Source organism: Rhinoraja longicauda, chromosome 26, assembly GCF_053455715.1.
Source record: "Rhinoraja longicauda isolate Sanriku21f chromosome 26, sRhiLon1.1, whole genome shotgun sequence".
NCBI classification, from domain to species: domain Eukaryota; kingdom Metazoa; phylum Chordata; class Chondrichthyes; order Rajiformes; family Arhynchobatidae; genus Rhinoraja; species Rhinoraja longicauda.
Window position 1 is genome coordinate 31794988 of NC_135978.1, and position 11539 is coordinate 31806526.

General features: G+C 47.6%; 1 protein-coding gene across 2 annotated transcripts; it reads left to right on the forward strand.

Moving 5' to 3' along the window:
- The first annotated feature begins 1288 nt into the window (after positions 1–1288).
- Positions 1289–11539, forward strand: dynll2b (dynein, light chain, LC8-type 2b). Of its 2 annotated transcripts, none has more exons than XM_078422112.1 (3): positions 1289–1446; positions 3974–4110; positions 9415–11539. In XM_078422112.1, the coding sequence occupies exons 2-3, from the start codon at positions 3979–3981 to the stop codon at positions 9550–9552; spliced, it is 270 nt and encodes an 89-aa protein (XP_078278238.1). In that variant the 5' UTR covers positions 1289–1446; positions 3974–3978; the 3' UTR covers positions 9553–11539. The 2 variants fall into 2 exon arrangements, with proteins under 2 accessions (XP_078278238.1, XP_078278239.1); XM_078422113.1 differs by lacking the exon at positions 1289–1446 and adding an exon at positions 2805–2971.

Below are 11539 nucleotides of genomic sequence, written 5' to 3' on the forward strand. Positions count from 1 at the left end.
TGTGCGCTGTAACTGGCGTTAGCAATGCGATTAATTTGTCTCTGCAGAGCTGATCGCCACAGATGAAACGCTACATTTGCAAACATTGCTGCCCCCACGTTAAACCTGGATCTTTTTCTACAATCAACTCCCAGCCGATTTGTCAGCATCAGCCAAGTTAATATAACACACGGTGGCACAGCTGTAGAGTTGCCAGAGACCCGGGTTCAATCCTGACAACGGGTGCTCTCTCTGTGGAGTTTGCACGTTCTCCCCGTGACCAGGTGGATTTTCTCCGGGATCTTCGGTTTCCTTCCACTCCAAAGACGTACAGGTTTGTACGTTAATTGGCAGGGATAAATGTAAATTGTCCTTAGTGTGTGTGTAGGATAGTGTTAGTATGTGGAGATCACTGGTCAGTGCACTTTGTGGGCCGAAGGGCCTGTTTAGGTGCTCTAAATTATCTCTAAATTAAACTAAACCATTGCATTTTGTTTTTTGCAACCGAGTACTTTGCTTCTTCTGAAGTTCACAGGTTCTAGTAGCAGAATAAGGCCATTCAGTCCAGCAAATCTACTCCGCCATTCAATTGTCGCTGATCTACCTTTCCCTCTCAACCCCATTCTCCTGCCTTCTCCCCATAACGCCTGTGACACCCTTACTGTATGAATGAATGAATGAATAAGTTTATTGGCCAAGTATGTGCAGATACAAGGAATGTGCCTTGGTGCTCCGCTCACAAATGACAACATAAACATACAGTTAACAATTAAGAATAAAGCATAAACACATCAAAACAATAAGGATACACCATTACAGTCTAAATATGTGGGTGAAAATAAACCAGAGCAAAAAAGACTTTGACTACAGACTTTAGTTATTGAGTAGAGCTATCACTCATGGAAACAAGCTGTTTTTATGTCTGGCTGTGGCCGCTTTGACAGTCTGGAGTCGCCTTCCAGAGGGAAGGAGCTGCAGATGCTGGTTTAGAAGCTGGAGTAACTCGGGGTCTCAACCCGAAACGTCGCCCATTCCTTCCATGAAGAAGGGTCTTGACCCATTCCCTCTCTCCAGAGATGCTGCCAGTCCCGCTGAGTGATCCCAGCCCACGTTTTGTGCCCATCCACCCTCGCTGAGCTGCCTGTTGCAACCGTGACTGCTGGATTTGTGAGCAAGTTTGCCCGAGTGCTCTGCATTGTGGGTTGAAACAGAATGTAGGAGCACACAGGCAAGCGGAAAATGCAAGGACTGGGGAGGCCGGCGGTCGGGCAGCCAATGGAGGGGGGCAGGCGGTGCAGGGACCGGCTGTATTAGAAGGGACGCGAAAGGGGCGGGTTGTCACTAAACAGCAGATCGCACCGGGGGCGAGAGAGAGAGAGAGAGAGCGAGAGAGAGAGAGAGAGAGACTACAGGGGAATTAAACAAAACAAAAGCACATCTTGACTGGAGAGACCAATACTGGGGAAGGTGAGACAATCTCCCGCAAACCGCGCATTGCATCAGTGCGCTTGTTTATCTCAGCCTTGGTTGTATTCTCTATTTTTATTCTCTATCCCCCCCCCCCCTCTCAACCCCTCTCCACCCCCACCCCCCTCCCGTCGGTCTGGGGGAGCAATGCAATGGCACAATGTCCAGGCTTTAAGTTGCCTTCAAATGACCGGAGCTCTTTTTTTTTTAAAGGGACTGCGTTTGCAAAACGTTGATGCAAAGTGCACGTATTTGCTGCAGTTTCTCCCCCTCTCTATCCCTCTCTATCCCTCTCCCCCCCTCTCTATCCCTCTCCCCCTCTCTAACCCTCTCCCCCCTCTCCCCCTCTCTCTATCCCTCTCCCCCTCTATCCCTCTCCCCCCTCTCTCTATCCTTCTCCCCCTCTATCCCTTTACCCCCCTCTATCACTCTCTCCCCCCCCTTTCAAAGCCTCTCCCCCCCTTTCAAAGCCTCTCCCCCCCTCTCCACCTCCCCCTCTCCACCCCTCCCCCGTCGGTCTGGGGGAGCAATGCCGACAATGCAATGCCACAATGTTCATGCCGGGGACGTCTTTGCAAACTCGCTGTGCGAGGAGGGGGGAGCGAGCGAGCGTGTACATTGCGCTCACTCGCATTACGCGAGGCTGCAGCGAGCGGATCGCTGTGTGGGGAGGGAGATATGGGGGGGGGGGGGGAGGGAGATGGGGGGAGGGAGGGAGATGGGGGGGAGGGAAGGAGGGAGATATGGGGGGGGGGGGGGAGAGGGAGGGAGATGGGAGGGAGGGAGAGTGGCCGTCGCTGAATTGGGATTAGTTGGTCCAAAACCTTCACTACGGCGAACCAGGAACGTGACTGGATAAAGTTTGGGTTCTAATGGGGGGGGGGGGGGGTATTTTCTTTACAGTGGTTTTATTTCTGGTGGGGAGGGAGGAGGAGAGGGGAGGGAGGGGAGGGTAGGGGGGGAGGGAGAAGGGGAGGGTAGGGAGGGGGGGAGGGGAGGGAGAAGGGGAGGGAAGGGAGGGTAGGGGACCGTCTTGGTTCTCTTGGTAGGGAGGGAGAGGAGGGTAGGGAGGAGGGGATGGTAGGGAGGAGGGGATGGTAGGGAGGGAGAAGGGGAGGGAGGAGGGGAGGGAGAAGGGTAGGGAAGGGGAGGGGACCGTCTTGGTTCTCTTGGTAGGGAGGAGGGGAGGGAGGGAGAGGAGGGTAGGGAGGAGGGGATGGTAGGGAGGGAGAAGGGGAGGGGACCGTCTTGGTTCTCTGCAGAAATCGCAGGGCTCCACCTTCACACGGAGCAGACCAATCTCGGAGGCATTCTGTCACCGCTTGATTGCGAACGTGCACCTATTTGAGCTACGGTGACCCTGCCTTGTCGGGAGGAGCCGGGTATTACAGGCAACGCTTGCATTTAATGCAGCATTTTTTGTTAGAAATAATAATAATATATTTCGATATTTAAAAAACAAATCTTCATTCTGTCCGGTTGCCTTGGCTTTTGGCTGTTGATACATCAGCGATTAGACCCGGGGGTAATTATTTTTCTCCTCTTTCCCCAATAATATCCACATCGGGGATTGAAGCGCATCGTTTGTGACCTGGTGTCACAATGAAAATATTTTATTTTTGCTCCGTCCGGATTTGGAAAGGTCCTGGTTTTCCTGTAATCCCGACATGTCCCCCTGGCCCTGTGAGACATTTTCCGGCCTGTTGTTTTTTTTGCAAATGGAGGATCCTCGTTGTCTCGTCCTGCGTGGATGATGAGTTTGGGAGGCAGTAGTGTGTGTGGGGGGTGTGTGTGGGGTTGGGGTGTGTGTGTGTGTGGGTGGGGTGTGTGTGTGGGGTTGGGGTGTGTGTGTGGGGGATGTGTGTGGGGTGTGTGTGTGGGTGGGGTGTGCAGTAGGGTGTGGGGTGTGTGCGCAGTAGTGTGTGTGTGGGGGGGTGTGCAGTAGTGTGTGTGTGGGGTTGGGGTGTGTGTGTGCAGGAGGGTGTGTGTGGGGTTGGGGTGTGTGTGTGGGGTGTGTGCAGTAGGGTGTGGGGGATGTGGGTGGGGGTGGGGTTGGGGTGTGTGTCTGGGGTGTGCAGTAGTGTGAGTGGGTGGGGTGTGTGTGTGTGGGGTGTGTGTGGGTGGGGTGTGGGGTGTGTGTGTGCAGTAGGGTGTGTGTGGGGGATGTGTGTGTGGGGTTGGGGTGTGTGTGTGGGGTGTGCAGTAGTGTGTGTGTGGGGGGGTGTGAGTGTGCGCGCTGTTACAATTTCTGGGTGTAACTGGTGCAGGAAGTTTGAAAAATGAGTGTGTTTGTGTGTGGACCGGCTCGGTTCATTCGAGGGTTAAATGTAGAAGTTCAGCAATCAAATCTGTCTATTTTTATTTTATATTTACCCCCCCCCCACACACACACACACATATAACCGGTTCCTTTAACAACACCAGAGCGGCAGGCACCGTGAGTGCTGGATTATCTGTCGTGTCCCCTTTACCCTTGAGGTGGAAGCTGAATGTTTAGATGCGGTATGTTTTTTGTTTAACGTTGTAGGCACGATGTCCGATAGGAAAGCGGTGATTAAAAATGCTGATATGTCCGAGGATATGCAGCAGGACGCGGTTGACTGTGCGACACAGGCGATGGAGAAGTATAATATCGAAAAGGATATTGCTGCTTTTATCAAAAAGGTAAATTCTCTCGAGTGTTAACAGTGGCGGCTGAGAAATATTGGAAGACCGCCGGCCGCTATCCGGTGCCTTCTCTCCGGAGATGCTGCCTGACCCGCTGAGTTACTCCAGATCTGTGTGTCTGTCTTCGGTGTAAACCAGCGTCTGCAGTCCCTTCCTGCCCTCTCGGTTAATACGATATGTCTTTGACTGTCGCACGACAAAGAATGCCCCATCTTGACACTGCCTGGATCGCCTCCAGTCAACAGTTGGGACTTTGGAGAAGATGTTCTCCTGGGATTCTCCAGAAACCTCCCCTGCTCTACAATGACGTGGCGGCTGCGTTTGCAGATGCCTGTAGATACTGTTGACTGCTGCGGCCTTGTCGCCCCATGTCCCAGACCAGGCGATGGTACCAAACAGCTTTTGGCACCAGCGAACAATTGATTCACAAATGCAAGTGTTGTCAGCAGATTAACGCCGCTGATAACGTTTCACTCTCTCAAGGGAAATAGGAGCACTTATTGCACTCTCTGGTGCATGGAACAAGCTGCCAGAGGAGGTAGTTGAGGCGGGGGCCATTGCAATATTTAAGAAGCAATTAAAGAGACACATGGATAGAGCAGGTTTAGAGGGATAGGAGTCAAACACAGGCAGGTGGGGCTAGTGTAGAAGGGATGTGTTGGTCAGTGTGAGCAAGTTGGGCCTGTTTCTGACTGTAGTCAAGTCAAGTTTATTTGTCACATACATATACAAGATGTGCAGTGAAATGAAAGTGGCAACGCCTGCAGATTGTGCTAAAACTACAAAACAGAATAGAGAAAAAAAAATTTAACACAAAAAATAAATTAATACAGTAAATTAAATTAGTCCCTGGTGATATGAGAGTTAACAGTCCTGATGGCCTGTGGGATGAAACTCCGTCTCATCCTCTCTGTTTTCACAGCGTGACAGCGGAGGCGTTTGCCTGACTGTAGCAGCTGGAACAGTCCGTTGCTGGGGTGGTAGGGGTCCCCCATAATGTTGCTGGCTCTGGATCTGCACCTCCTGATGTATAGGTCCTGCAGGGGGGCGAGTGTAGTTCCCATGGTGCGTTCAGCCGAACGCACTACTCTCCGCAGAGCCTTCCTGTCCTGGGCAGAGCTGTTCCCAAACCAGACTGTAATGTTGCCGGACAAGATGCTTTCTACAGCCCCAGAGTAGAAGCACTGAAGGATCCTCAGAGACACTGAATTTCCTCAGCTGTCTGAGGTGGTAAAGGCACTGCCTTGCCTTACCCACCAGTGCGGCAATGTGTGTTGTCCATGTCAGATCCTCTGTGATGTGGACTCCCAGGTATTTAAAGCTGCTCACCCTATTCACAGTAGACCCATTTATCTCCAGTGGCGTGTACGTCCTCGGATGTTGAGCCCTTCTAAAGTCCACAATCAGCACCTTAGTTTTTGTGACATTCAAGAGGAGGCTGTTGTCCTGACACTAGAGGACTGTATGACTCACTCCAGGAAAGTAGACTCCATATTTATGTAGAAAGGAACTGCAGATGCTACAATACAATGATGTTAGACACAAAATGTTGGAGTAACTCAGCAGGTCAGGCAGCATCACTGGAGAAAAGGAATAGGTGACGTTTCGGTTGAGACCCTTCATCAGACGGACTGAAGAAAGTTTTCGACCCGAAAAACCGTCGATTTCTTTTCTCCAGAGATGCTGCCTGACCGCTGAGTTAATCCAGCACTTTATCTATCTTCAGTGCATGTTTGGTTATGCACCCCCCCCCCATTACAAATTTATCTGGAGAAGCATTGTTGTGATGGGAGAAATGATCCATAATAATGGCCAGTGCCCTCAGACTCTGCCTCCATGGGTGTGAGGGAGTGGTGCTCTTGGTCAATCAGAGTGCTGGTATCTTCACTGCCCCACCATCTATTTCTAGAGCTATTAAGATGTACAAAAAGACCCCCTTTGGCCCACCCAGTTACAGCCGTCACCATGTCTGGTTTGCTGACAGTCCAAGGGAATCGTGCTCGATTAACACACACATTTCAGCTTGGGTGATGGGCTGGTGTGTGAGGATAATTTAGCCAAGCCTAACCTCCTTTGTCAGCAGATTAACACATCTGAAAAGTTTCACTTTCTCGAGGGAAATGGGACCACATTGCACACCCTTCAGGAAGATAAGAGGACACATTTGGTTGTTCCTCCCCCCCCCCCCCCCCCCCCGCCTCCTCCTTCCACAATTACAAAGTCACCTTGGAAGCATTGTTGTTGTGGGAGAATTAATCCAAAATAATGCTGAGCTTTTTAAATGGCCTGACATTCTGTGCCTCAATGGGAAGGGGTGATTCTCTTGGTCGAAATGAGTGCTGGTATCTTCACTGCCTCACCATCTATTTCTAGAGCTGTTGAGTGATGCAGAATGGAAGTGACCCCTTTGGCCCAACCATCTCCATGTCTGGCTTGTTGACAGCCCACAACAAACGTGCTCGATTAACACACATTTCAGCTTGGGACCTATTGTGTAAGGATAATTTCGTCAAGCCTAACCTCCTTTCTCTTCCCACCCATTTCTTCCAACTTGGATTTTGTTGTCCTCCCCCCAACTGAAGTCTGGGGGTGGGGTAACATGAATAGCTGTAGATAGACACAAAATGATGGAGTAACTCAGCGGGCCAGGGAGCATCTCTGGAGAAAGGGAATGTGACATTTCTGGTCAAGATCCTTCTCCCATCTGACAAAGGGTCTCGACCCGAAACGACGCCTATTCCTTTTCATAGAAACATAGAAAATAGGTGCAGGAGTAGGCCATTCGGCCTTTCGAGCCAGCACAGCCGTTCAATACGGTCATGGCTGATCATCCAAAATCAGTATCCCGTTCCTGCTTTCTCCCCATATCCATTGATTCCGTTAGCCCTAAGGGCTAAATCTAACTCTCGAAAACATCAATGAATTGGCCTCCACAGCCTTCTGTGGCAGAGAATTCCACAGATTCATAACTCTCGGGGTGAAGAAGTTTTTCCTCATCTCAGTCCTAAATGGCCAACCCCTTATTCTTAAACTGTGACCCCTGGTTCGGGACTCCACCAACATGGGGAACATTTTTCCTGCATTTAGCCTGTCCAATCCCTTAAGAATTTTATGTTTCTATAAGGTCCCCTCTCATCCTTATAAATTCCAGTGAATAGAAGTCCAGTCAACCCATTCTTTCATCGTATGTCAGTCCCGCCATCCCGGAAATTAACCTGGTGAACCTACGCTGCACTCCCTCAATAGTAAGAATGTCCTTTCTCAAATTAGGAACCAAAAATTGCACACAATTACTCCTGATGTGGTCTCACCAGGACCCTGTACAACTGCAGTAGGACCTCCTTGCTTCTAAACTCAAATCCTCTCACAATGAAAGCCAACATGCCATTAGCTTTCTTCACTGCCTGCTGTACCTGCACGCTTACTTTCAGTGACTGATGTACAAGGATACCCAGGTCTCGTTGCACTTCCCCATTTCCTAATCTGACACCATTCAGATAATAATCTGCCTTCCTGTTCTTGCCACCAAAGTGGATAACCTCACATTTATCCATGTTATTATACTACATCTGCCCACTCACCCAACCTATCCTGGTCACCCTGCAGCCTCATAGCATCCTCCTCGCAGCTCACACTGCCACTCAGCTTTGTGTCATCCGCAAACTTGGAGATGTTACATTTAATTCCCTAATTTTTGTAAATAACTGGGGTCCCAGCACCGAGCCTTGCGGCACCCCACTAGTCACTGCCTGCCATTCTGAAAAGGACACGTTAATTCCTACTCTTTGCTTCCTGTCTGCCAACCAGTTCTCTATCCATGCCAATACCCTACCCCCAATACCATGTGCTCTAACTTTGCACACTAATCACCAGGGATGCTATCTGGCCCGCTGAGTTACCCCAGCATTTTGAGTCTATCTTCCAGCATCTGAAGTTCCGACGCATAAACAACTAGCCCATGCTGACTTGCTAAGTGGATAATCCTGGGGCCTAGATACGAGGAACTGCAGTTGCTGGCTTACAAAAGAAGGACACATTGCTGGAGTAACTCAGCAGATCAGATGTGTTGGGGGGGGGGGGGAGTAACTGGTAGAGATGGGACAAAGCCTGGCAAGCGATAGGTGGATACAGCTGAAGGGGAGGGGATAGGGTGTGATTAGCAGATGGTCGGACGAAGCCCAGAGATGGAAAGACTGAGATAAGAGGCATGAATGTAGGTGGAAGCAGAAAGGGAGAATTTGGTATGTATCCGGGGGGGGGGGGGGGGGGGTGTCATAATTCATGCCTCTTGTAGTCACAGTTTTTGCCTCTTTCCTTATCTCACACTTTGTCTTTTCATCTGACTTTTGTCCAACCATCTGCCACAGGAGCCATAGTCCCTTTTGTCCATCCACATTTATCCACCTATCACTTGCCAGGCATTGCCCCACCCCCACCTCTCTTCCAGCTTTCTCTTCCCACCACGACAATCGGTCCGAAGAAGAGTCCTGACCCAAAACGTCATCAATCCATACAGTTAACCTAAAATTGGAGAATTCAATGTTTTATTCTGGAACCTATATGCCTGTGTTCATAAATTATAGGAGCAGAATTAGGCCATTCGGCCCATAAAGTCTAATCTGTCATTCTATCATGGCTGATCTGTCTTTCCCTCTCAACCCCATTCCCCTGTCTTCATCTCCTAACTGCTGACACATCATGAATCTGTTACGCTCCATCTTAAAATCCACTGACCTGGCCTCCACAGCCACCTGTGGCAATGAATTCCACAGATTCACCACCCTCTGACTAAAGAAATTCCTTCTCGTCTGCTTTCTAAAGGTATGTCTTTTTATTCTGAGGCCTCTGGTCTTTGATCCTCCTAGTGGAAACATCCTCTCTACATTTACTCTATCCAGGCCTTTCAATTTTTGGTAAGTATCAGAGGTCCCCTCCCCCCCCCCCCCCCCCCATATCATTCTAAACTCCAGTGAATAAAGGTCCAGTGCTATCAAACGCTCAGATGTTAACCCAATCATTCCTGGGATCATTCTCGTAAACTACCTCTGGACCCTCTTCAACACCAACACATCCTTCCAATGATGTGGCCCAAAACAGCTTGCTATACTCCAAATGCGGTCTGACCAACGCCTTACGAAGCTTCAGCTTTATTGTTGTTCTGGCTTTGGTTTTAATCTACTGAACTGGAACCTTCAGTTTTTGCCATTGTACCTCCAGCATTCGCCAAAGTGGGTAACCTTTCAGCAATTGTGCACGTGATAATGCCCTGATGGTTAATGTGCAATCTTTCATCTCTTGCAGGAATTTGACAAGAAATACAACCCTACCTGGCACTGCATAGTTGGCAGGAACTTCGGGAGTTATGTCACGCATGAAACAAAACATTTCATCTATTTTTACCTGGGTCAGGTTGCAATTCTTCTATTCAAGTCAGGCTAAAAAAGAAAGGGGGATAAACATGAACTTGTGCACTGATGGTAGGAAGCCACTGTCCCTTTAATGGCTAAAAGGCTGCATGGACTTTATCTTCTGTGTATATGTAGCAGTAAACTTGCTTTAACGCCCACAAGGCTTTTTCTTTCTTTTCATTGCACTGAAATGGTTAACAGTGGCCTTTAAATATTAAAAATAAATACCTGGAATGGTTCTACCTGAAGACCTGGATAACTAGAAATCTATCCAGAAGCATCAGTTTTTTTTTGTTTAGTTCAGAAACTAATTTCACGTTTCTTCTCCACACCCCTCCACTCTTTTAACCCCCCCCCCCCCCACCTACAAACTACCCTACCCCACATCAAATTCTTTCTACTAGAAGTATGCAGTTGCACTGCAGGTGTTGGTTGTGTGATATTTATTGCTTTTCATTTAAAGGTTGTTTTTTTTTAAATAGCAGAAGATAGCTATTGTATTGCCACTTTTTAATTTCTTTGTCAGAAAAGGTTATGGGATTTGATACACCAAAATTCTGTGGCTAAGTAAGATTTGTAGGTTTAAAGAAAATCTGCTGCTTAGAAGATGAAATGGCTGGCATGCCAGAAATGTCGAGAATGGTTTGATTGCACCTTAATTGGGACAAAACCAACTTGTTTTTGCTGTAATCTGCCAAATGTGAAGAAGCCTTCAGTTTATAAGATCACTGTCAAACTTACAACTGTCAAAAGCTGCTCTGAAATTTAGAGCACTGAGGCAAGTTGTAGGTTATCCTATTTTTGTTTTTTTCCCCCTCGTTTTGCACGTTGAGAAAGATTTTCACCAAACTGTCCTTGGTGTTTTGTCCATTCATAAACTATCCTCCTTTCCCAGCTGGAGCTCACTGAAAGGTTGCAAACTGATCTTTGATGTAAGCAAATACTTCAACAATGCAAGGTGCTTATATTGAATGTCTTCCCAAATGATGTCGAAGAAATTTAAACTTTTCCACTTCCCTCCCTTATCCTGGTGTATTTATTTGTATGTACATAGCTTATGATTAAAAGCATGGAATAGCTTCAATCCTGGTTCATGCATCTGAGCTAACAATGTATTTGCCAATAAATGGGAAAGTGTCAGACCTCTGTCAGTTATGTAAGTTGTCTTGATGTCTCTTTTGTAGCTTATGATTAGAAGTAACAAAATTTCCATTCTTGACCATTGTGGCTATCTTGGAGTGTAATCAGATTTTGCTAGTATGATTCCCCCCCCCCCCCTGCTTATTAAAAGGGACTGTACATTACTGTAAACTAATCTTTGGGGTAACTGTAATCTTCAAGATTTTCTTGCAGTGTAGCAACTTGCTTAAACTTGAATGCAAGGTATTAATACTGCCAGCTTGAAACTCCCATCCACCTTTTCAATCATATGTGAGTATCAGCACTTGGTGTCCACCCTAATTCCCCTGGTGACGAGATGACATTGGGTAGGTAACTTCAAATGCATTCAAGTGGTCTACAATTAGATCTAACTCCCACGGTGGGAATGATTTATCATGAAGGGAAATAAGGAGATGGTTGTGTTCATACATGCTCACAAGCCTATTTTAGATTGGAGCGGATGTGGAAGAGATTGTCAACATGTGGAGCACATTTATTCCTCTGTGCTTTTGTCTTTCAATGGGTTGAACCAAGTTAATATGTATATTGCAAGGATTATTAAGCTGCTTAGGGGTTGAGATTGGTTTCCACACGATCAGCTGTACAAAGGGGCTACATAACATGATTTATTTGTATTCTCATTGTCTCTTTTTTCCCCATCTGTATTATTTAAGAAAAGACTATTCTGCCGATCAGGGAGAGTAATGGATTTAAACTTGAACCCTGTCAATCTCGTAGTTACTGCTCCCTGATGCATAAAGGTTTAATAAAGTTTGGATTTCAACATGTATAAATTTCAACGCTATCTGTAAAAAAAACAATCAATTATTAGTCTAATAAATGTTCAGTAAAACCAA